The 25,917-nt window shown below is 40.1% G+C and overlaps 1 protein-coding gene across 2 annotated transcripts; it reads right to left on the reverse strand.

Annotated features, from left to right (window-relative positions):
- Positions 1 to 2,668: 2,668 nt before the first annotated feature.
- On the reverse strand, positions 2,669 to 9,497 carry Sec61g (SEC61 translocon gamma subunit). Of its 2 annotated transcripts, none has more exons than XM_021177631.1 (4): positions 9,139 to 9,497; positions 7,409 to 7,508; positions 5,758 to 5,860; positions 2,669 to 2,835 (listed from the first exon to the last, which is right to left on the reverse strand). In XM_021177631.1, the coding sequence occupies exons 1-4, from the start codon at positions 9,226 to 9,228 to the stop codon at positions 2,826 to 2,828; spliced, it is 303 nt and encodes a 100-aa protein (XP_021033290.1). In that variant the 5' UTR covers positions 9,229 to 9,497; the 3' UTR covers positions 2,669 to 2,825. The 2 variants fall into 2 exon arrangements, with proteins under 2 accessions (XP_021033290.1, XP_021033291.1); XM_021177632.2 differs by having other exon boundaries at positions 2,671 to 2,835; positions 9,114 to 9,497.
- Positions 9,498 to 25,917: the final 16,420 nt, after the last annotated feature.

The following is a 25,917-nucleotide window of genomic DNA, read 5'->3' on the forward strand; positions in this document are numbered from 1 at the left end:
AAAAAACCAACCAACCAACCCCCCACCCCATCCCCCCCAAAAAGGAGTTTGAGGAGAAAAGGAACAAAGGGAAATTTAATGATGGAGCCAGGGCTCTTGCTGAATGAGTAAAAGGGGGGAGCTGAATCAGCAATAGGATAAAGGAGTAGAGAGAGTACCCTTAGAGCAAGCTTCCACCCAGCTAATCTTCCTATTTGTGAATGAAAAAAGCTTAAGAATTTTCCCTTCCACCCACACCCCCAAAAAAGAAAAACAACAACAAATAAAAGCTGCTGCAAATGTGATTCGGTGGGGCCAGGCTTCCATCCAAGCAGAAGGCAGAACCTGGGAGGGTTGCCCACATGGTTCTTACTTCAGAGACATGAAGGATAAATAAAGGAGTTGGGATAGTCTTACTTCATGTTTAAGGAAAGCTGTGAAGCCAAGCAATGTGCATCAAGCCAGTCCCTGCAAGAAGGTCCTGAACTGACAAGTCCTTAGAGACCACTCAAAGCCCGAAAGGATGATTTATTGTCAGATACTGTAATAGGCCTGAAGCATCACCTTTCCTGGTGTATGTGATGGCAACTCTTGGTTGTCAACTTGACTATATTTGGAATTAACAAAAACACAAAAGTGGGGCACCACTGTGGGAGGTTTTTGTTTTGACTTGAAGTGGGAAGATCTACTTCTATACCCACATCTTTGGGGCAGAAAGCCATCTTTAATCCCAATCTTTTGAGCTAAGAAAACAGACCTTTAATCTGGGCCACACCTTCTGATTGGAGGAAGGAAGTTTTTGCTATCTACTTGCTTTTGCCTCACTGGCAGCTCCAGCCCTTCACTGGCATCAGAGCCAACTTCTCCAGAATTTCACCAGATATTGCAGGTGAGCTAAGAATCAGCCTTGAGGACTGAACAACTACCAGATCCTTGGACCTTCCGGATTAGCTGGACTACACACAGTGTGTAAATCATTCTAATAACCCCCCTTGGATGGATGGACAGATAGATTAATTCATTCCTTCTATAAGTGCTGTTACTCTAGAGAACCCTAATTAATAGTTATAAGGAATGTCTAAACTTCAATTTCATTCCATTATGTTTGTTATGTGGCTTCTATGTGCAGACACCAACTCTAAACATTTGGGATAAAGTGGTAAATGAGTCAAAATGCCTATCTTCTACCTTTTTGCAGACAGCAAAAAATAAAATATTTAGGCAAGATGGTAGAAAACACATCAAAATAAGTAGAAAACCAATAGAGATTAAACCAGTTTCCCAAGTCTTCTTATGAAGATTATTATTAGATTATTAGTATAGGAGTTCTTGTTGAACTCTGAATGTTGTGTAGGAAATACTTAGGTTACTCCGGTATTTGTGTCAGAAATCAGTCATATCAAGCTCATCAATATGACACATGTCTTCTTTAACAACAAAAAATTAAAGCTCACTCAATTCTATCCTCCAACAAAATATATTGATGTGCTGAACACGTATAAATCCTGCAGTAGGTGTTTACACGTTTGTAAATATATGCAGATATACTGGTAAAGATACATTTGTATCCACACATTTTTAACCTCTAAGGAATTATATGAAACATGTAGTTTTATAGTATCCTCAAGGTAGGGATAGCCAATGATTTGCTGCATCTTCAATTCCAAGGATGACGCTTCATTCACGATTCAAACACTGGAAACATTTCAAAATCAGACTATCAGTTATAATCACAATGATTTAAAAAAAAAAAAAAAAAGGATCCAAAAAAGAGAAAATCGGATTTTTCCTATACCTTGGATGTATCCCCAGTGCAACAGAGTTGAGTGGTGGGAATTCCAGTGTTCAGAACTCTAATAGTTTTTAGTAAGTTCATCAATACGTGCCATAACACTAGCAATACAAAACACAGACTTAAAGTTCCTGCCACCTTAGTAACGACCTGTGTTTAGCCATGTATGCTGATGAGTAGACAAAAAACAAATTCAGAATCAATAAACTCAGAACGGTGATGTTCATGGAGGTGTGACTGGTTAGCACTTTGTGGGGAAAGAACTTCACTTCCAGACTTTAACCACGGTTTTCAGAAAGCTGCTTCAAGTATCACCTCAACTGCTGCATTATCTGTCGACAATTTAAGTACAATGTGGACAAAATTACTATCCTACCTCAAAGTAATGGTTTCATTATCTTTCCCATCATTTATCCACTGTTTCTACTATAGCAGAACATGTCAGAAAATGCTACCTACGATTTTTATGTGTTGTTCTAACGTTCCAGGGATATTTAATCTCCAGCTATGAGAGCGGGTATTTGGGTGATTGGGTCACACAGGGTCCTCCCTACCTGAGGGATTATGGCAACTATTAAAGCCTCTTCATACAGCTCCTTGTCCTTCAGCATCCTAGGCCACTCTTTGAAGCCCTGAGAACATGTTCCCAGCATCCCCTGAACCTGCAGGCACTGCCACACTTGGATTTCATGGCTCTCAGGATGTGAAAAAGCAATCCTCTCCCTACAAATTACTCAGCTTCGAGTTATGGCAGTCCAAACAATCTAAGGCAGAAAAGCATCTGAATTTACAATGTTTCAGCAATTATTGTAATTTTTTCCTTCAAACCAAAAAACCTCAAGGGAATAAAAAAAAAAAAAAACTAGTTTCATCTTTTACTAAAATTTGATAAATGTCTGTTATGGAAAAAGTGTTTATTTTGAAATTATTTTAATTGAGAAGTAGAAAACCTCATAGGACGGAGGAAGAAACAAACACCACACAGCATCCAGGCAATGCTTTACTTCATGCCCTTGTCCCCCCTCTGGCTCACTCGTCCCATGATGAGAAGGACTCAGCCACCCCTGCAAGAGAAAGAAAAGCAGTCACGTTTAAGCATATCATTTGAAATGCAACATGCTGTGATTTTATGAAATCAAACACATTTTCAAGAGAACACCACCTAACTTTATCCCACAACAGTATAAAAGAATAACACTAAATTAAAATCTGAGTTAAAAAGGTCCTTGATGATGGGTGGCTTCTGGGGCAAGTATATTTTAACACTCATACGCTTTTAAGAAATGTCATTTTGAAACAGTCTGACATGTCCTTCTAAACATAACAAAATGCATTAATTACACATGAAGTTTTCAACTTTACGTGACATGCAAGTAAGAAACCAGTTTAAAAGAGAGAAAAAGATGACACCTCTCTCCTCAGCCAGCAGATCATCAGGGAGATCCACAAATACAGTTTCAGCACAGTGAAAACAAACATCTCTACAGAAGACCACCTACATTTAAAAGCATAGCACTATATGCTTCCTCTGAATTACAGCATGGTGCACACTAATTTTCACAATTGTAAAACAAAACCAAAAAGACAAAAATCACCCCCAAAAAATCATGAGGAAAAAAAAAGGGGGGGAATCTCAAGTCAATCTAGTGAGGAGTTTGTGGGTATATTTCTCTTTCCATCTTCTTTGATTTACTTTATTTCAAGCACCTAAAAAAATTTCTTTCAGTTCTACAGTTACCGTGCTGTGACATGGAAAGTGTTTTCTGTCACCCTACCACCACTAAAACCCTGTTTTATTTGGCTTTCACTATGAGAAAAAACAAAATATTAAATGGTAGATAAATTGTAAAACAACGAAAGTGTTTTAAGTACAGGAAACGTTTTCCAAGTAGCTGGCATCCAACATGTTTCCTATGTTGCTCTAGCACCTGGGAGCCACTCCGGTTATTCATCCTCTCGGCACCTGTTTCTTCCTGAGGATTAAATGAGTTGACTCACATTCAACATTAACAGAATAAGTTCTCAGCAAAGGCTGGCTATTATCATCATCTACATCTTTATTAGAAAAGGATAAAGAATTCAAGTCATTTAGTTAATTCAACTAATATTTATCCAGTGTTCTAAACACCCACATACCAATCTCTCTCTCTTTCTCTTCTCTCCTCTTCCCCAGCCCCCGTATGTGTGAGTGTCTCTGTTTGTGTGTCTGTGTGTGTATCAAGATCAGACCCTCACCAGATAGGGTACACACTATTGGAACTTGCATTTCAGTTTCTAAAACAATGAAAAATAAATTTCTATTATCTCCAAATTACCCTGTTATAGCAGCTCAAAGACTACGGCAGAAGAGCATCTGATATACAATATTCACCAGTTCATTTTCCTATAAACCACAATATTCAGTGTCATAAAGAAAAAAAAATCATTATTTTGTATTATTAGAATTTGATCACCTGGAAAATGTTTATTTTGAAATATAGTTTAGAAATAAAACAATCTGGGGGAAGGGTGGCAAAAACAGAAAAACACAACGTGTACATGCAGATAACAGCGGCCTCCAAATTCACAATCTTAAGGTAGCAGACACACACATCAAAGTGCTACCCAAGTACACTCAAGTCTGTGAAGAAAGATAAAGTATCTGCCAAGTAAGTGAATGCTTGGAGGAAAAACTACTGTGTCCAAAACAAAGAAAGAAACCAAAGACTTATTTTGTTGTTCTGGAGGACAAAATGAAGGACATCATCTCGGAAAACAAACTCTGTCATTAAAAAACCTTGATAAAATTAAGCTGCCTGGTTGTGGCTGTGCTGTGAGGCAAGAGGAGCCCAAACACCTGCACTACTGCACTTCTTTCCCACTGAGAAGGCAACTGGTCAGAAATCTCTTTAAGACTCCACAACTCCAAAGCTAGCACTTCTCATCAGTAACACAAATGAGGTTTCTCAATGGACAGAAGATTCAATGGCTCACTTCCCTCGGCTTTCCTGTTGTTCTGGTTTGGTTTGATGCATGGTCTCCTGTGACCTTGCACTTGGAGCCATCTTCCTGCTCCTAACTCTCTACCCTAAAGCTAGAGCACCTTGGGCACATATCAAGGATGCCCATCCTAACTCTACAACTCTTTACTATTCAAACTATCACTATGTGTTACTTTTGTTTAAACACATCTAACCATATGGATTTAGCCACACGCCATGCAAAAAACAACTCTACCCGTACTAGTGATAAAATATCTAATACTGAAGAGACATAAGGAGTTTTTTAAAGTAGATTTGAACTTTACCACCCATAAAGTCAGTATTATTAATTCAAAATGGGAGAGGAGATTGATACATTATAACTACAAAATTATAGACTATAGAAGAAATGAGAGTGCTGGCTCGGATGTTACAAGCACACTCTTGCAGAGGACAGGGATTCAGTTCCTAGCTTCCACTCGAGGCAGCTCACTTCAGAAGTAATCTGTAACATAACCCAAATAAGAACTACCGTCCTCTCACACAATGGGTAATCAAATAACCCAGGGCTATGTTGGTTACTAAACAACAAAGAAAGATGCAGGCAATCTGCTGTCAGATTTCTACTACAATAGTGATGTTCAGAAGATGCAGGCAATCTGCTCTGTCAGATTGCTACTACAATAATGATGCTTAGAAGAAGCACTGGCTCTCTGCACCTTACAGAATCAACAAGATACAAGAAGCACAGGACTTGTCATGTGTCTGCTCTGTCACTGAGGAGTTGACAGTGCTACACTGTGCCTTTAATTTTAAAGTAAATTCGTATTAAAGTATACTAAAAAGCTTACATGGTTCCTATAACAATGGTATTAGATACAAAGCCTTTTAAAGGTATTAGTAGATACACAACAGCAGTACAACATCATGGGTCATGTCTGTACATTAATAGAATAGATTAATTTCCAACTGAAATGGTTTCATTTGCAGTCATTGCTAGACAGTCTATTTTATAAAGTGACTTACACAATAATGTTATTAATGGGTATATGGATCAGTTTCACGAAGAAGCCAATGAATCCCATGATAGCAAATCCTATAGCTGTAGCCATGGCAATCTTCTGGAATTCTGAATTTAAAACACAAAGTTTGCAATTAGCTTCTGTCAGTCATAGAAAGTATGAAGAGCTATCAGTAATATTAATAAAGATACCAGCATACAGATTAGTAGACGCATCATTTTAAAAACAAAGACAAAGTTAGAGTACTAATAATATAAATGTTGACTTATAGGTTTTTAAATCCCATACTATGTTGATATGTAGAGGGAACAGAAACAGAAATGAGTTCATCAATAAACACCATGAGTATTTATTATTCTCAGTGACAAAAACACAAAAAGAAAAAGAGAAAAAAGGATTGAGGTCAACCTAAGTAGTGCTTCACAGTATTTTTTAAAACTGCAACATTGATTATAACAATAACACTATAGCTTTTGGGTATATTATAGACAACTAATTGTCTTTAGTTCCATGGTAAAATAAAAGATAAGAACTAAAAATTCACATTAAGGAGAGCAGTTTTACAGAAAGATTTCAACTCTGGTATATTCCAGTCCTATTCTATCTCTCCTAAAGATGCATTCTCTCATCACCTCACCTAGTTCAACTAGTATGAGATACCAGATTGCCTCATTCTCTTCCTTCATACCTCCACCAGAATTAAGATGCTTACTGTAATGATTGGACGGCCTTCCCTGATAGATCCCAGCTGTGTGAGAATAAGAGCCAGTATCTATTATTTTATTTACATAGTCAATGTGTGCTGGCTAGTTTTAAATCAACTTGACATAAGCTAGTCATTTGAGAGAAGAAACCCAACTGAAAAAATGCCTAACATCCAGCTGTAGCCAGACAAGCCTGTAGGGCATTTTCTCAATTCAGGATTGTTGAGAGAGGACCCAGCCCATCGTGGTATGCCCCAGGGCTGGTGGCCCTGGGTTCGATAAGAAAGTAGGCTGAACAAACCATGAGGAGCAAGCAAATAAACAGCATTCCTCCATGGCCTCTGCATCAGCTCCTGCCTCTAGGTTCCTGTCCAGCTTCAGTTCCTCCCTTGGCTTCCTTCAGTGGACCGTGATTCAAGATACATAAGCCAAATAAACCCATTCACCCCCAGCCTTTGGTCATGGTTGTTCATCACAGAGAACTAACCCTAAGAGAGTATGTTACTCTATTATAAGAGTCTGCCTTAAATTCTAACCCAAACAATTCATAAATTAAAGTAGACAAATCTAGCACACCTATGAAGCTTTGACATAAGAAAGTATCGCTACTTTCTAGGGTATAATAACTATTGCATTAACTTCATGTTGAGGTTTTATTGACTCGAGTGCAGAGCAGGGAAGCTGACAAAGTTTTCACACACTAGAAATATGGAAGGCACTACACTACAACTAACTTAAATATGGCATGTATGATAAGGCCTGAATAATCTCATATCATAAAGAAAAGCTTTAAACAGCTTGCTAAGAAGGTCACAAAGACAGGGCCACGCTAGTGACAGCAGTGCAATGCTCCTTTGAACAGTGTGCTAAGCAAGCACTCCATCACTGAGCTGACTTCCAGCCCTGCAGAGATTTAGTTTTATCTCACTCTCAAGACCAAGATAGTATTACCTTTTCGGTCGGGTTTGGTGCATCTTTTAACCAGCCGAATTGAGTCCTTTACAAACTGCCGACTGGGCTCTACAAACTGCATTACCTGATCCATGTTTGTCTGTTTAAAAAATAAAAGCAAAAACAACATTCTCAGTAGTATTTCCTCACATATTAGGACTTATTGAGTTATACACAGAAGTAGCACAGTCCTGAATTCAATCCATAAAGAAAAAAGCAACTTTCCAAGCCTAAACTTAGAGTGGTTTTATCATATACAAGAAAGCATGTGACTCAAACAAGCAAGCACTGATCTTACCAATGTTGTTATCCTCACTGGCAAAGGATCATACACTCATTAAAGGATTCTCTCATTACAAGATTAAGCAACAACAGACCCCTTTCCTACCAACTACAGTCATCTAACTATTTCGACTAAGAAACCAAAAAATAGTTAGGCTTAATACTTAATACTAATTTCTAACGTTCAAACTATTGAAAACTTAGGATCTACTACAAGTTCCAACTATGGTGTAACAAGAGCCTAAAATGGAGGCAAAAGTACACTCCTATCAAGTTGCTGGAAGTCATGCCCATATAATATATTTATGTAAAAGTAGATTTCTTGGGATGGACAGACAGATGAATATTCCAAACAACAAAAGTTGGCATGATTCAGATTCTGCAAAGCCTTCAGCTAAATGTTTACGTTTGAACATTTTGAGGTTCTTTTGAAACTCTATTAAGAATGCTTTTCAATTATACGACTCTGAGAGCCACTGGGAACGGAGCCACAGTATTTGTACTCCATTTCCAGGTCTTAGAAGTCAGGTGATGATTATGCTCTCTAGCTAGAAAATAGAAGCCCTGCTGGGTCCCTGTTTTCTTATCTAAGCCGTGAACAGTGGACAAATAGCTGAACCACTTAAGGTACACACTAAGAAATCAATTCACAGCCTGAAAGCAAAGGGATGCCTGTTTTCTCGGTGTTTCATTTTGCTGTTCTTCAAATCCAACAGCCCTAAAACCACTAGACCAACCACTGCCCTCGCTGTTAAAGGAGAGCACGAGTCCACTAAGACTTCTTGATGCTGACTACTGATCAAACACTTTTACTTTAAATTTCGACACCTGAACACAACTTCACAAGAGGTTCAAAGCATCAGGCTCTGGAAGCCACAGGAGACTATGAGTTCACCAACAGTGTGAGGATGTTCAGGCAGGGGATGTTCAGGGAGAAGGCTGAACCCTACTTAGATCCAGACGCTAAGCTCTGAGTTCGTGAACTTTTGGAAACCCTCCTCTAAGGAGGTCTTGACTGGATAATTCCATCTGAGGCCACGTAGGTAGAACCTGTGCCTGGATTTTGCCCTGTTCATAAATGAATGGCTCTCTGTCCACCTGTCTGTCCATCAGCGACCCGGCTCAGCCAACTTGTCCACAGTTCTGCAGCTTCCAGGTCCAGCTCCTGGCCTCCAGGCTTATCAAGGGCGTTCTCGTGACCCCAGCCCGTGGCCCCTTCGCCGCCCCTTTCCCCGGGGGTTCCTTTGATTTCCACGACCCCCAGGCCCGCTCATCTCGCGCCCACTTAGATCCCGGTCCCAATCGTCCCACCGGACGCTCGTACCTCCAGTTTCTTCACCTCCCCTGGTCCCTCCGTGTCCCTGGCCTCCCATCCCGCGGCCCCTTTGTGCCATGAACCCTAGACCAGCTTTCCCCTACCTACCACTCATGAGAAAATCCTTACTTACTGGATGGCGGATTGAGAGCGTAGAGACACGTAGCTTAGGAGAGAACTGAGCCCAACGGAACCGGAAGCTGGCAACCCACAGCCCGCCCATTCCTCCTTTCAATTGGCTCTTCACGCAGAGACGTCACTACGCCGGCGCAGTGCTACGTGTGTTTCTCCCGGCTTTCCGAGCAGAAGCAGACTTGAGCGATTCGGGTCTCCTGCTGAACGGGCGGGCGGTGTGGGATCTTGATTCCCGATTGTTCACCCCCCGGTCTCAGGCGCAGCCTCTCCAGCAGCCTCAACGTAAATCCACGAAGTGTCGCTAGTTAATGAGTGTCTGCGCTACAACTCTGAGTCTCCCCGCTGCGCATGCAAATAATGTCACTGATCAAAAATGAAACAAGCATCTCAGTATGAACGACCTAATTCAAACTATTCTCCATTCCCGGAAAATGACTTTCTGCTTATTATTCATGGGAATATAGAGGGAATTAAGACCACCTACCTAGAACTTTCTTGTCCCCTATGAGGAATTAGATGTACTGCAGTACTAACAGTCTCCGAGTGCAATACATTTGGCATTTCTGAGTTAAGATTTGTTGCTTGGATAATCTTGATTGGCTCTATCAGTAGGCTTTGAAGAGTTTTTATTTCATTTCACGTGCAACATCAGGCAAGTACTGTGAAACAGATTACAATACTTTGCTTTCATATGGAGCACAAATCATAATTCTACCATTAGTATCTAAAAGACCTATAAAAATTTTATTCCAATCACTAAAAATGATACAGCAGGTTTGCAAGTGTCATGAAGCATTACCTTGAAACATTAGGTCTTTGCTATTTGAAGGAGTTGTTTTTGTATATTCAAAATAAGCAATTAGAGTTTCTTTTTTTTAAAAACTCAGCTTGCAGCCATATATTGGGAAGTGACAACTGTCAATCTGGCATAACTTGGCCTTTGGATATAAAAGGGGTTAATGCAGCTACTGTATTATAATATTCTTATGTTTTTCGTGGTTGTTTCAGTATAAGTACGCATCTATAAATCTATCACTTGAGAATAGGAGGTGTGTAGATGTTCCAGGTCACCCTTAGCTACATAGAAAGTTGAAGGACAGCTTGGGTTATATGAAAACGTCTCAAAACAAAACAAATACATATATTTGAGGCCACGTATATATACATTCAAGCCCAGGATTAAATACTGCAAAAAGATAAAACAGGAAAGTGATTCATATATTAATGATGTTTAAAGAAACACAGAATCCATAAAAATTCAGGAGAAGTGGAACTGAGTAAAACAAAAAAAATATGATTTTTAAAACCACTAAAACAGGGCAGCTAAATATAGGTGACAAACTTCAGCATACTGTGAAGGCTTATCCAAATTAGGTTACTGTACTGGCTGGGTTTTTGTGTCAACTTGACACAGACTGGAGTAATCACAGAGAAAGGAGCTTCAGTTGAGGAAATGCCTCCATGAGATCCAGCTGTGGGGCATTTTCTCAATTAGTGATCAAGGGGGGAGGTCCCCTTGTGGGTGGTGCCATCTCTGGGCTGGTAGTCTTAGGTTCTATAAGAAAGCAAACTGAGCAAGCCAGGGGAAGCAAATCAATAAGAAACACCCCTCCATGGCCTCTGCATCAGCTCCTGCTCCCTGACCTGCTTGAGTTCCAGTCCTGACTTCCTTCAGTGGCAAACAGCAGTATGGAAGTGTAAGCCCAATAAACCCTTTCCTCCCTAACTTGCTTCATGGTCATGATGTTTGTGCAGCAATAGAAACCCTGACTAAGACAGGTACCCTCCCTCCTAGTAACCCAACTTACCCTGAGGGTTCTCCCTTGCTAAGACATCCTGTCTTTTTCCAGAGTCTATGTGTGAATTTTTCCTAGGATCCTGTGTATGCATTGCTTTGCATCTGTGTGACAGTTCCCTGTGTAAACTTTGGTTGGTTCTCACCAGGTTTTCAGCCCAGTGAATGCCATGTGACTCTGTCTCCATTTCTTTTAGGCAGTTTCTGGTAGTATTCTTCTATTCTTTTGCCCAGGTTTCAATGATCCACACGGTTGTTCTGAGTTCAGCACGAGCCACTGACATAAGTCTTATGAAATGATATCTTGTTTCTGACCTGTGAGTTGCCTACTACCTCTTACTCAGTAAACTTACTCAAAGAGGAGGGACTTCCTGTATTTACTTCTCATTTGTCCCCATAGTTATGTGATTGTTGTTATTGCTTACTTGCTTGCTTATTTGTGGTGTTAGGGGTTGAACCCAGAGCTTTGTGCATGCTAGACAATTAGTATAACACTGAGCTACAACGTATCCTAAGACACATTTTAGAAATTTCTCCTACCTGATATTATATACTTTGACATCGAATTTTTTTCTCTTCCAGTAACGAGTTTACTAGCTTCAGTGAGATCAAGTTTACTAGATTCCATATGAGAGATTGTATTAAACTTGCCACACTCCAGGGTCTTAAGTGTTTTTACATGTGATAGAATTTTACTCTTTATGAATGTAATTCTATTGTACATTCATATCATATTTTACAGCCATTCTTCTGTTGGTAGATACTTTGGGTGACTCCATATCTTTGCTGCCATAAGAAGAGCTGTATAAGGGTGAAAGCACAGACATGGTGTTTTTTGGAATTCTGTTGAGTATATATCCAGCAATAGGGTGAAAAACAAAACAAAACATAGCATCAAGTTTAAACAAGGATGCAAGGTTAAAGGGGATCACTTTGCTTGTAGGAACATAAATGATAAAGCCACTTTGGGAGACAAACTGGAAATTCCTTAACAGAGGTACCCATAATCCTTGTCTTAGCTAAGTTCTCTATTGCTGTGTTTACATCATGCCCAAAAGCAACTTAAGGAGGGAAGGGATCTATGTCATCTTCCACTTCCAAGTAGTAGTCCATCTCTGAGAGAAGTCAGGGCAGGAACTCAAGCAGGGCAACAATACCAAGACAGGAAATGAAGCAGGAGCCATGTAGGAACACTGCTTATAGGTTTGATCCACACGGCTTGTTCAATATGTTTTCTTATATACCCTAGGCCCTTTATAGGGGTGGCAACACCCACAATCAGCTGGAACTATCAGTCACTATTTAAGAAAATGTCCCACAGGCTTACCAATAGGCCAATTATATGGGCTGTTTGAGACATAGTCTCAATTGTAGTTCTGTCTTCTCAGATATGTCTAGGTTTAAGTAAAGTTGACAAAAACCAACCAGGACAGTTCTCCATACTATCCTCCAACAATAGAAAACGCCATTTTTACACAGAAACCTATAACTATTTTATTAGCTTTTCTTTCTTAATTGCATGACATAGAGAAAAACAATATACTTCAATAGCTGTGTGATTAAATAGACTGGACACATCAAGATTGTACTAAAAGAAACTAGTGAGTGATCCACATGAAAAGTCATGAAGTTAAGGTCAGATTACTAATTAAAAGAAGCCAATCTGGGAAATCTATGTAACCTTTGATTCCATGCATACAATACTCTACAAAAGGAAAACTGTGAAGGACAGAAAAAGATCAGCAGCTAGTCAGGAGTGTCCTGGGCTATAGAAAGGAGGGAATGATGGAGCACAGGAGACTGCCAGTGCAGTTGGAACTTCTGGATGCCATTTCAGTGCTGACATCTGTTGTATTTGTTGGACCCTGTAGAAGTACACAGAGAATGAACAGTAATGTGCACTGTGTGTTTCAGTTTAATATGTCAATGTTAATTAATAAATTTTTGTAACAAGATATAGATGGAAAATCCATATAACTATAGACACATTAATGAAGTTGAATTCTTCATTTATAACTATATAAGAAAAGTGCTGGACTAGTGAACTCGTTTTCATTCATACCAGGGAAGAAATCCTGGAGGATACACTCAGAGCCAACAAAGATAAGGGAGCCCTTTCCAACTCAGGGCTTGAAATCAGCGCTACAAATACTTTAACCTAATCCCCACTCTTCCAGATATGTCTAGATTCAAGCAACCCTAGCCTGCTAATGGATAGAATCCAGCTATGTACAACAAACATAATACATCATGACCAAGAAGCATTTCTTGAAATGATGGAACTGTGTAATTTGTATGCAGTCCAATTTATTTTCTTGAACAGAGTGCAGCCATACAGAGTGTAGCCATAGAAATAATATGGCCCATAAGCCATACACACATAAAATATGTAGTGTTTTGCCAGGGTAGTGGTACATACCTTTAATCCCAGCACCCAAGAGGCAGAGGCAGTTGTATATCTGTGAGTTCCAGGCCAGCCTGGTCTACAAAGAGAGTTCCATGACATCAAGGACTACCAAAAGAAACACTGTCTTAAAAAAAAAAAAAAAAAAAACACCACCAGCAACAAGCAAGCAAGCACACAAAGTATTTAGACATTTATAGGAAATGTGTGCAAACTCTTGAAATAGATATTATATAGGTCAATATAGACTAAAGAGAGACCACTTTCAAAAATGAATATTATTAGAATCCTAAATTGACTTACTATTGGCAAAATCAATGCAACTCATTTAACAACAGAAAGAAAGAAAGAAAGAAAGAAAGAAAGAAAGAAAGAAAGAAAGAAAGAAAGAAAGAAAGGAAGGAAGGAAGGAAGGAAGGAAGGAAGGAAGGAAGGAAGAGACAGGATTGGGAAGATTTCCAACTACTTCAGAACAAAAATAAAAAATGCATCTGACAAAATGTAACCCACACTTGTGACAAATGTTTTCATCAAAGTAGATGTGAAAGGAATCTCACTCTAACAAATGAAAAACAGTTTAAAGATGCATGGTGTCATATCTGATAGCAAAAGACTGGATTTCATTTTCCAAAGTCTAGGATCCAGGCTTTACACATGTCACTTTCATTCTGGCTCTCCTAGAAACCACTGGAATAAACAGGACAGAAAATACTACATTGAAAGAAAAAAAAAAAAACACTTAAGTAGACACAAAAAGTGTGAACTGTATAATTCTTCCCAAATGAACTAAGTCAAAGTTGACAGACAGTAAAAGAAAACATTCTACCAGAGGCAGGGACTGAGACTGGTATCTGTTAACAGCCCCAAGGGTGAGTTTGCAAAGTGAAGGAAGCATTCAAAGTCTTTTTTTTTTTAATTCACATTTTGAATGTTATCCCCCTTCCCAGTTTCCCCTCTGCAAACCCCCCATCCCATCCCCTCTACCCCTGCTTCTATGAGTGTGCTCACCCACCCACCCACACACTCCCATCTCACCCCCTAGCATTCCTCTACACTGGGGCATCAAGCCTTCACAGGACCAAGGGCCTCCCCTCACATTGATGGTAGTTAAGGGAATCCTCTGCTACATATTCAGCTGGAGCCTTGGGTCCTTCCATGTGTAGTCTATGGTTGGTGTTTTGGTCCCTGGGAGCTCTGGGAGTTCTGATTGTTTGATATTGTTCTTCTTATGGGGTTGCAAACCCCTTCAGCTCCTTCAATCCTTCCCCTAACATCTCCATTGGGATCCCCACGCTCAGTCCGAAGGATTCCGAAGTACATGCATCTGTGTTGGTCAGGCTCTGGCAGAGCCTCTCAGCAGACAGCTATATCAGGCTCCTGGCAGCAAGAACTTCTTGGCATCAGTAACAGTATCTGGGTTTAGTGTCTGCATATGGTATGGATCCCGAAGTGGGGCAGTCTCTGGATGGCCTTTCCTTCAGTCTCTGCTCCACTTTTTGTCCCTGTATTTACTTTAAACAGGAGCAATTCTGGGTTAATATTTTTGAGATGGGTAGGTGGCCCCATTCCTCGACCAGGGGCCATGCCTAACCTCTGTTATGGTCCTTACAGGTTCTCTCTCTCTCTCTCTCTCTCTCTCTCTCTCTCTCTCTCTCTCTCTCTCTCTCCTTAGTTGGGTATTTCAACTTATGTCATCCTCATTGGGTTCTGGGAGCCTCTTGCTTTCCTGGCATCTGGGACTTTCTGGCGGCTACCCCCAGTTCCCCATCCAATTTCCTGAACAGAACACCAATGGGCCAGGCTCTAAGATCAACTATAGACAAATGGGATCTCATAAACTTCTCAAAGCTTCTGAAAGGGAAAGGACACTGTCATCTTAACCAACCCTACATCTGGTAGAGGGCTAAGATCCAAAATATACAAAGAACTCAAGAAGTTAGACTCCAGAGAACCAAATTACCCTAATAAAATGGGGTACAGAGCTAAACAAAGAACTCTCAATTGAGGAATATCGAATGGCTGAGAAGCACCTAAAGAAATGTTCGACAACCTTAGTCATCAGGGAAGTGCAAAGCAAAACAACCCTGAGATCCCACTTCACACCAGTCAGAATGGCTAAGATCAAAATCTCAGGTGACAGAAGATGCTGGCGAGCATGTGGAGAAAGAAAAACACTCCTCCATTGCTGGTGAGGTTGCAAACTGGTACAATCACTCTGGAAGTCAGTCTGGCAGTTCCCCCAGACAATTTATACCACTCTTGGGCATAAGCCCAAAAGATTCTCCAACATATAACAAGGGCACATGCTCCATTATGTTAATAGCAGCCTTATTTATAATAGCCAGAAGCTTGAAACAACCCAGATGTTCCTCATCAGAAGAATGGATACAGAAAATGTGGTACATTTACCCAATGGAGTACTACTCAGATATTAAAAACAATGACTTCATAAAATTCTTAGGCAAATGGGTGGAACTAGAAAATATCCAGAGTGTAGTAACCCGGTGTCTTAGTCAGGGTTTCTATTCCTGCACAAACATCATGACCAAGAAGCAAGTTGGGGAGGAAAGGGTTTATTCGGCTTACACTTCCATGCTGCTGTTCTGCTTGTGGACGTTGTACATCGTGGTGCGGAGCCTAGTGCGCACCACGATGTACAACGTCCACAAGCAGTGGTAGCTACTTTCTCTGTGATAACTCCAGCTGTGTCAAGTTGACACACAAAACCAGCCAGTACANNNGACCCCTTGTCAACTTGACACACAAACACATCACTAGTAAGCCTCAACCCTTACATTCTTATTTATCCCCAAGGTCTAAATAACTTTAAAAGTCCCACAGTCTTTACATATTCTTAAAATTTCAATCTCTTTAAAATACCCATCTCTTTTAAAATCCAGTCTTTTTACAATTAAAAGTCTCTTAACTGTGGGCTCCATTAAAACAGTTTCTTCCTTCAAGAGGGAAAATATCAGGGCACAGTCACAATCAAAGCAAAAATCAATCTCCAACCATCCAATGTCTGGGATCCAACTCACGATCTTCTGGGCTCCTCCAAGGGCTTGGGTCACTTCTCCAGCCATGCCCTTTGTAGCACACACGTCGTCCTCTAGGCTCCAGATGCCTGTACTCCACTGTTGCTGCTGCTCTCGGTGGTCATCTCATGGTACTGGCATCTCCAAAACACTGCATGACCCCTTCAGTCCTGGGCCTTCAATTACAACTGCTGCTTGTGGACGTTGTACATCGGGTGCGGAGCCTAGTGCGCACCACGATGTACAACGTCCACAAGCAGGTTCATCACCAAAGGAAGTCAGGACTGGAACTCAAACAGGTCAGGGAGCAGGAGCTGATGCAGAGGCCATGGAGGGATGTTCTTTACTGGCTTGCCTCCCCTGGCTTGCTCAGCCTGCTCTCTTATAGAACCAAGACTACCAGCCCAGAGATGGCACCACCCACAAGGGGCCTTTCCCCCTTGATCACTAATTGAGAAAATGCCTTACAGTTGGATCTCATGGAGGCATTTCCTCAACTGAAGCTCCTTTCTCTGTGATAACTCCAGCTGTGTCAAGTTGACACACAAAACCAGCCAGTACACCCGGTCACAAAACACACATGGTATGTACTCACTTATAAGTGGATATTAGGCCAAAAGCTTGGGATACCCATGATACAACTCACAGACCATATGAAGCTCAAGAAGAAGGAAGACTAAAGTGTGGATGTTTCAGTTCTACTTAGAAGGAGTAACAAAATAATCAAGGGAGGTAGAGAGAGAGAGAGGAATTAAGGGAGGGAGAGAGGAGTGGGAAGGAAATACAAGGCCAGGATCAGGTGTGAGAGGAGACAGGGGAGATGTACAGAGGATCAGGCAATTGAACAGAGGTGTGTAGCATTCGAAATTTTATGTTGCTGGTTGTGAGGCAGTCACTTGTTGCAACCCCTTGAACATATAACTTACAACTCGTGATTGGCTCATTATGCAATGCATAACATTGTAGTTTTGATTATTATATGTCTTAGTGAAGTTATTATTTCTGTGATGAAACCCCATGACTAAAAGCAAACTGGGGAGGAAAGGATTTATGTGGCTTACATTTTCACACCACCTCCCATAGGTGGAAGAAGTTAGGACAGGAACTCAAGCAGGACAGGAGGAGTTCCTGGAGGCAGGAGCTAATGCAGAGGCTATGCAAAAGTGTTGCTTACTGTTCTCAATGCCTTGCACAGCCGTTCTTATAAAACCTGTGACCACCAGTCCAAGGATGGCACCATGCACAATAAGCTGGGCCTTGCCCATCAGTGACTAATTAAGAAAATCTCCTACAGGCAGAGCCATTTTCTCAATTGAGGTTTCTTCCTCTCTAAAGACTCTAGCTTGTGTCAAGTTAACATAAAACTAACCAACACATCATACTATAATGCAGTTGTTTACAATAGCCTATTGATTGACATAGACTACATACATGTATGAAAGAGTCATAAACTCATCATTTTGAATAATTAGCAAACACAAACAAGGAAGTGGGAGGTATAAAATTATATACACGTACTTGAGTTATTTAGTTTGAATCTTGAAACAAAAATTAGAATCTGTACTAGGGAACAACTATTAAACATTAAAAGAACCATGGTGATGCATATTTTTATGTGAAATATCTGGAATAGACACAAGATGGCGATATTCCACCAAGAAAATATACACAAATGCTGTGGCTGTATCCAAACCCTCCCAGTGGCTGAAGGTGAGCCCTTGGACTGATTCCCCTCCATGCTCTTTTCCAAGTAGCTTTGGAAGCCATTTCTAGTATTGTAATTGCTATCTCCAATCAAAAACTATTCTTTAAACATCTCAAAATCGTATTAACTTTCTCTTTTTAGCTATCACCAATACAGTTCAAAAGTGCAGTAGTTTGCTATCAGTACAATATTTACTACTATGGACACTCCTGTCTACTGAATGTTGAAAACTCAGTATAAGTCCACTGTAAAATAGCACCCTAATTTTTTAAAGAGTGCTTGGATCCCTCTAGAGTTCCTGATTTTGTGTTTCAGATAGTCATAAATAGAGGGCAGTGCAGGAACATGGATCTCCGACACAGTGGTGTGGCAAAGATGGAGGAACTGACTCTAAGTCTGTGCACTCTCTAACAACTTTGTCATCTATGAAAGGAGACCTAGCCAGGTTGTTAGGGAGCACCAAGAAACATTCATTCACTCAGTGCTACAGAGGAAAAGAAAATGGATCCATTTCCCAAACTATCTATTTGATTCAGAATCGTCTTCTTTCTTTCTTTCTTTCTTTCTTTCTTTCTTTCTTTCTTTCTTTCTTTCTTCTTCTTTTTTTTAATTCCAACTAATCAGTAAGGTAGTTCTTACTTAGACTGCATTGTGCAGTAAGCTCATTTCTTTTCTCTCTCTCTTTTTTTTGTTTTTGTTTTTTTGTTTTGTTTTGTTGTTTTTTGAGATAGAGTTTCTCTGTGTAGCCCTGGCTATCCTGGAACTCACTCTGTAGACCAGGCTGGCCTCGAACTCAGAAATCCACCTGTCTCTGCCTCCCAAGTGCTGGGATTAAAGGCATGCACCACCACTGCCTGGCTCAGAAACATTTCTTTAAAACATTACTTCTCAGCAATGACAAAGATGTTTCTATCTCAGTTAACTTAACTGGAGACAACTGTGGTCTCTGACTCCACATATAGGTGACAATAGGAAGACATCAGAAGAAACAACAGACAAACAAGTCAAAAGGAGAGGTATTTCCCCTTTCCTCTGGGTATTCTCTGAACTGTGCCACGGAGAGGGCCAGAGCTCATATCCTAAACACCAGTGTAGGGACTTAAAGAAGTCAGTGACAGAGTCCAGCAAAGCCATACTGATGGAAGTGAAAAGGTCAGCAAAGGAACTTTGGGAAGGTCATGAAACCCTCAACCCTCTGGAAGGGAGAGGCTAATTAGCATTTCTCAGACCTAAGGGCAGGAACCTGTGGGTGGGGACACATTCCTCAGGACAGACCATTGCTCACCTTCAGACAAGGGAAGTCCTTGTTACTTCATTCCCTAAAGACCAATCAGTTTAAAGGGTGCACTGTTCTGCCAATCATATTGTGCCTAGTTGCTGATGCTCTGTTCTGGCCCTGGAAACCATATAAAAACTCCCCAAACTGGTGTTGGGGGGTCGCTGCCTCTCCTTTGGGTCTGGGACGACTCCAGTGCACTGGAACGATAAATTCCTCTTGCTTTTTGCATTGATCCTGACTCCACATGGTTCACTCAGGGTGTCCCTGGTAAGCTAAGGCTCCCCAGAGTCTTACAAGACTTTGCCACTCGGGTGGCAAGAGAAAAATCCAGAAAAGGACATTTGGACTTTGGGTCTAATGTCCAATTTTTATGTGATCCCTGCACTGACAGATGCTCAGCAGCCAAGGCCAGATGATGGAACTGATGGTACATATTACCGTTGGAGTCTCTGGTCTGTGAGAGAGGGACTTGTGGTTTGCAATTATGGCACTCCAGGATAGAGACTCGGCCTGCCCTGAATATTGTGCATAATTCTTTGAGCTTGTTCCCAAGTGGCTCTGAGCTCTAGTTTGCTTTTCTAAAAGATGAAGGAAGCCACATCTTTCTCACGGGATTGTTTGTAAGATTAACAGATGCTCTGTGCAAGTGCTGGCACTCAAGGCCTCATTATGCGATTAGTTTGTGTCCCTCCTCTCTTTTGTGGTTACCTGCAATCCTGTGACTAATTCTCTGCTTCTGAGATAAATTCCAGTGGCAAACCTCCAAGTGAGTGCAGGGCTCTGGTCCTGAATGTTTATAAAGGGATGTGAGCATGCTCCTCACAAGGTTTGCTCATATTTTCTGTCCTTTCTTCTGAATCTGGGTTGAAGATTAAATTCTGTCCATTTCTTTTGGCAACAGTAGTTTGCTAAACCTTTCCAAGGGGAACCTCCATATGTCTACACCCTGTGATAAGCTGGAAAATGAGAAATTCCCAAGGATATCTCAGAATTACTTGCCTTTCTTAAACACTGCTCTCTAGGGCTTCCCATTTACATGGTACTGTGCTGATCTTCATGTTGTAGCCCCTTACATATCTCAGTCACCTGGACATGGAATCATGTGGTTGTATACATCAGTCATTAGAATACATATACTCCCTCAGCTAATATGGATTTTGAGCATCCCTGCTAGATCCATGCTCCCAAATGTTCATGCCACAGGAAGATTGGTGAACTGTTAAGAGGTGGGGTCTATTAGAAGGAAGTAAGGTCACTTATTTGAAAAGGACTGTGGGACCCTGTTCTCTTCCTTTGTCTCTGGTTGAGTCCTGGCCATGATACGATCCACTTTTCTCCATAAGCATACTTGTTGAATGATGCACTGTCTTATCTCAGGGCTGAAGCCAACTTATCGTAGACCAAAAGTGTGAGAAACAAAACCAAACCAACTTTTTCCTTATAAGCTGGTCCTCTCACACATAAAAGGAAAGCAGATGTACTCTGTCCAACATCATCTATGATTTTTCTTGTATCCTTCCCCTTAACATCTAGCTGATGGTCACCCAGAAGTCCTAACCAGTCAGTTCCTGCACCTTCTCCCTGGCTTCAGCAGGCTGCAGCATTCTCCTGCTAGTTTCTCTCTGTTCCTGTACCAATCTACCATGCTCTTCTCTTCCAGGTCCAGGTGTAAACTATTAATATGCTGCCAATCTGGAGCCTTCACTTTAGCTTCTTGCACAGCTTCTTATTGCAGCTAACTTAAAAATCTATGCTCCTGTGGACCTCCTGACTGCCTCGCTGCAGTCCCCCCATTTCCCTTTCAGTCACTGTGGTTCCAGTTTATTTTCTGTCTCTTTAATACAACACATTTTCCCACCCAAACCTCCACACTTACTTCTTTCTTTAACTCCAAGTAAAAAGCACTGTCTCAAGATGTTCTGTATCTCTGTGCCCATGTAGTAGGAACGTCTGTAAAGTACCTGTTTGGGGAAGTGGCTTTGTTGTTTAATTAAAAAAAAAAAAAAAAGCCTTTATCTAGTTTATTATTAGCTGAGAGTATCAGGCATAGGGATGTAGAACAGGAATTGGGAAATATTTGGTGAATGAGCAAAAGAAAAATAGAATGGAAAATTAGAAAGTGCACAAGTGAAAATCAAGTGAAATTTAGAAAGGTTTTGCTCATCCTAAAAAAAGTAGGCCTTGACACTGTCCCAGAGCCTGTAGTGAGTGGAACCTGAGTTTCATGAAACCCTGTCACTGAAAGAAGTCAAAGGAAAAAGAGTGTCATATGTATTCCTTCATTGTGAGGGGTTCTTCTGCGGCTTCTCCATGTAAGACATGCAAGCCTGCTGTGGTCACATTCCCAGCTTTGGAACTGTACTTACAGGCTTGATGTGCGTTGCCTCTCAGATAGCTCTTTGCTGTCAGTCAGAGCTTCATGATGTCAAAGGAAGGTGTTGGGATTCTTTTAGAGACATGCACAGTTACCCACAGCAGCAAGAAAATCTTTAATCTGTCTTGTTTATCTGAAAGTAGGATCACAGAATGTTCTGCTTGGTTTTGGCAGCAAGGGTGATGATGAGGTTGTTTCCTCTGGGACAAGGTCAACACTGCTAATATTCATGGCATCAGGACCAAATTTGGACTACTTCTAAATTAGAAAAGTAAAAGTTGCACAAGGGAACAGATGAGCTAAATGCGAAAGTGAGTGACTAACATCACTGGTTGGAAGTACTCATCAAGCATCTAATCACATGATCAGATTCAGCTCTTTGCGATTAATTGTTTGTTTGGTTTTGGTTTTTGTTTTTGTTTTTTTGTTTTGGCCTATTTTGGATTTCTTGAGACAGGATCTCACTCTACTCGCTCTGTAGTCTAGGCTGGCCTGGAACTCTTGGTAGTATTCCTGCCTCATTTTCCAAAGTATTAGAATCACAGATGTGAGCTTCTACTTCCAGCTTCAAATTCATCTTTTGAGATTTCTCCTCATCGTAGAGGATTTATCCTGGAGTTCCTATTAGCAATCTAATTGCCCTCAAGACACAAGTATAAATTCCTTGGATATTTGATACCTAAAAAATGTAAGATTTAGTTTCATAATGTTGAAAAAAGTGAAAGGGGGCTGGGATGAGAATATGGCTTAGTAAACTCATGCCTTGCCAGTCTGAATACCTGAGCTCAACCCCAAAATCAATATGAAAAAGCCAGGTGCAGTGGGGCATCTCTGTAATCCTAGTGTGGGGAGGAGAAGAAAGGGATCCCTGGGGCTTTGCAGACTAAGCAGCCTAGACAAATTGGTGTGGTGTAGGTTCAGTGAGAGTCTTCCTTAAAATAAAAATTAAAAAAAAAAAAGAGTTATGGCTAGTAAAGATTTTACCTTGATTAAGGGTTTACATTGCTGTACAAAAAAAAATGTTAATTTCATATAGTCTGTTGATACTTGAGAGTAATTTCCAAGCTGTTGATCTGCTGTTCAGAATGTTCTTATCTGCCCCAGTGTTTTAAATATCCCCTGTTTTCATCTAGAATTTCTAGCATTTTGTGTTCTAAATCAACATTGATCCACTTAGAATAGGTTCTTATACAAGGTAACATAAATGAATTCAGTTTCTGCTAGTTCAAATCCAGTTTGTCAGAACCACTTGTTAACTAGACTATCTTTTCACTGTGTTTGCCTCCTTTGTTAATAATTAGGCAGGCACAGATTTGCTAGTTTATTTGGGAGTCCTTTATTCTGTTGCATTTATCTACCCATCTGCTTTTTATGCCAGTACTAGGCTGTCTTTATCACTAAAGCTCTGTAGTGTAATTTGAGACTGGGTGTTGTGATGATGCCATCTGTATTTTTACTTCTTAGACTAACTTTGGCTATCTGTGGTCTTTGGTAATTGAGTATTAGTTCTAGTTCTGTGAGATGTGACAACAGAATTTTAATAGGTATAACAATATGTTTGCTATATTTTAGAAAAAGAGCTATATTAGTTACTCTTTTTGGTTAATTCCATAAAATATCATGGTCAAGGCAATTTAATGAAGAAAGGGTTTATTTTGCCTTATAATTCTAGAAGGATAAAATCCCATCATGGTGGGTAGGCATGATGGCAAGCAGCAGATATGGTGACAGGAGGAAGTTGACATCCTCAGTCTCAAACACAAAGCAGAGAGACAGAGAGAAACAGAGATAGAGACAGAGAGACTTAGAGAGAGTTACAGGATATTTGGTCACACTATGAACCCCAAGATTGTGTTATTTTACTGAAAAAAAAAAAACTGTTTCTAGTTGTGGTGTATGTCAACCTTAGCACACACCTTTAATTCCTCTGGCTAGAATACAAATAGGCCCTTAGTACACACCTTTAATCCCAAACAATGAAGGTAAAATTAGTTTGCACCCATGCTTGAAAGTATTGTCTAATTGACTGGCAGAAAAAGTGATAAATCTGAGAAAGATTTCATAGAATGAGTCAGACATAGGTTATCCCCAACTTTCATGATAAGAGACAAGAAAGGGAAGCTACTTAAGAGAGCAAGGCCAGAGAGGGTAAGAAGAGAAGGAGAAAGAGGAGGAGGAGGGGAGGGGAGAGAAAAGAAGAGGAGAGGAAGAGAAGGAAGAGGAGGAGGAGGAGGAAGAGGAGGAGGAAGAGGAGGAGAGTTTTGCTGGGACAGTTATTGAGAGACAAGATGAAGAAAGAACAAGCTAGACACAGGGAAAAACAGACTGAGCCAGAGAATTAGAAGTAGCCAGAAGATTAGAACATGTTGCCATAGCTAATATGAGATCCAGAGCAAAGCAATTCCGAAGTTGAAAGAAGCCCAATTGAATCAGTTAGCATGTAGAGGAGTTTTGAGCCAGGATAACTGAGTTGAACCAGCAAGAGTTCAGAAAGACCAAGAAAGTGTGAGTTTATTTGTCAGTTAAGTCTCAGAGGCTGAAAACATTCTAGGCCTAGATTAGATTGTAAGGAGGTTAGAAGCTTCCTGAACTAGGTCTAGGTTAGCATATAGCAAGCCTCCAAGACATCCATCACAATAGATGAATAAAAGTTACATTGACAAAAGAGAACTAGTCATGGGCTGATACTGTAAACACCTGAAGCCTGCCTTCAGTGACAGACTTCCTCCAGCAAGCCTACACCACTTAAACCTTCCCAAACAGCCCCACCAAACTGTGGACAAAGAGTTCAAATACCTGAGTCAATAAGAAACACTGCATTCAAAGCATCACAGGAGGTGAATTTATAAAGAAATGTATAAATTAAATACCAAGAAAATAAAATGGCCAGTCAACAGATAGGCTGATGAACCAAATTAACAGTTTTCACAAAAAGAAATCGATATGACCACTAACTTTCCTTAAGTGTGTTTATCATTCCAAATCATCAGGGAAATGCAAATTTAAACGACTTTGAAATACTCTCTCCCTTCAACAAAATGGTTATCATCAAGAAATTTGACAAAAATTATTGGAGAAGAGAATAAAGATGAACCCTTATTCACTGCGAGTAAGAATAAAAATTAATATAGCCACTATGGAAACCAGTGTGACCCAGCTGTCCTGGGTGTCTACCTAGAGAACACTGTCTAGTACCATAGAAATACTTGCACCCCTGGGTATATTGATGATCTACTCACTAAAGCAAGGAAACAGAACTGACATAATTATCAGTCAAGAGATGAATGGATTAGGAAAATATGGTACATATATAAGATGGAATAATGCTAAGTTCCAAAGAAAATAGAAATCATAAAATTTACAGGAAATTAGTATAGAATGTATAAGAAAATTCAGCCAAATTCAAAGTGAAAAATAAAATTGCAAGTTCTCCTTTGCATGTGAATCCTAGACTATAATGAATCCATGTATCTATAAACAAATGCATACTTGGGTATGATATAACATTTAGAAAAGAAAAAAGAAAGAGTAACATAAGAAAAGAGGATAAAATGAATACTAATGAGCTCACATATATTATTGTTTTGTCAAGGCCTAACACATATTCAATGCAAAATAAGTCCTTATTTGGGCAGTGTTCACATGCCATTCCATGAGGGGTTATTACCTTACAAGAGGTCCAAATTTTAAATTATATTTTTTATTGTTTGAATGTTCCTATAGGCTGTAATTTTTGTAATTGCTACTAAATATAGTCATTTTTTAAACAAAAATTTTAACTATTCAAATAACAGAGTTTGTTAATGGTAGTTAAAAGTATATTTTAAATAATCCTAGTTTGAAGTTTCTGAAACTTCTTCAGAATACTGACTGATGATCATCTTTGGATCTCACAGAGAGGTATGCCAGGGATCTCAAAACACTGGAAAACTTGATTTCTTCACTGTGTGCTATGAATCATTGTAACATACTTTAGAATAAACATACTTTAGAAAAAGAGTTATAATTACCATAAAAATTCTCAGACTCTCATATTATTCACATCTTCATTATAATTACTTTGTTTGAAGAGTAAAAAGGTATAACATTCAGTCAAAAATCATGTGATGGGCAATTGTAGGATACATACAACCTTGATGTCTGGTCTCCACACACCCATGCACACACACACACACACCTGCTCAC

Source organism: Mus caroli, chromosome 11 (genome assembly GCF_900094665.2).
Source record: "Mus caroli chromosome 11, CAROLI_EIJ_v1.1, whole genome shotgun sequence".
Taxonomy (NCBI): Eukaryota; Metazoa; Chordata; class Mammalia; order Rodentia; family Muridae; genus Mus; species Mus caroli.

Excerpts from the sequence above, each read along its gene's own strand:
- Sec61g (XM_021177631.1), bottom strand. The coding sequence starts at position 9,228 with ATGGGCGGGCTGTGGGTTGCCAGCTTCCGGTTCCGTTGGGCTCAGTTC. Across the intron at positions 7,509-9,138 it reads CGCTCTCAATCCGCCATCCA|ACAAACATGGATCAGGTAAT; the intron begins GTAAGTAAGGAT and ends TTTTTTAAACAG. Across the intron at positions 5,861-7,408 it reads CACCAAACCCGACCGAAAAG|AATTCCAGAAGATTGCCATG; the intron begins GTAATACTATCT and ends TTTTAAATTCAG.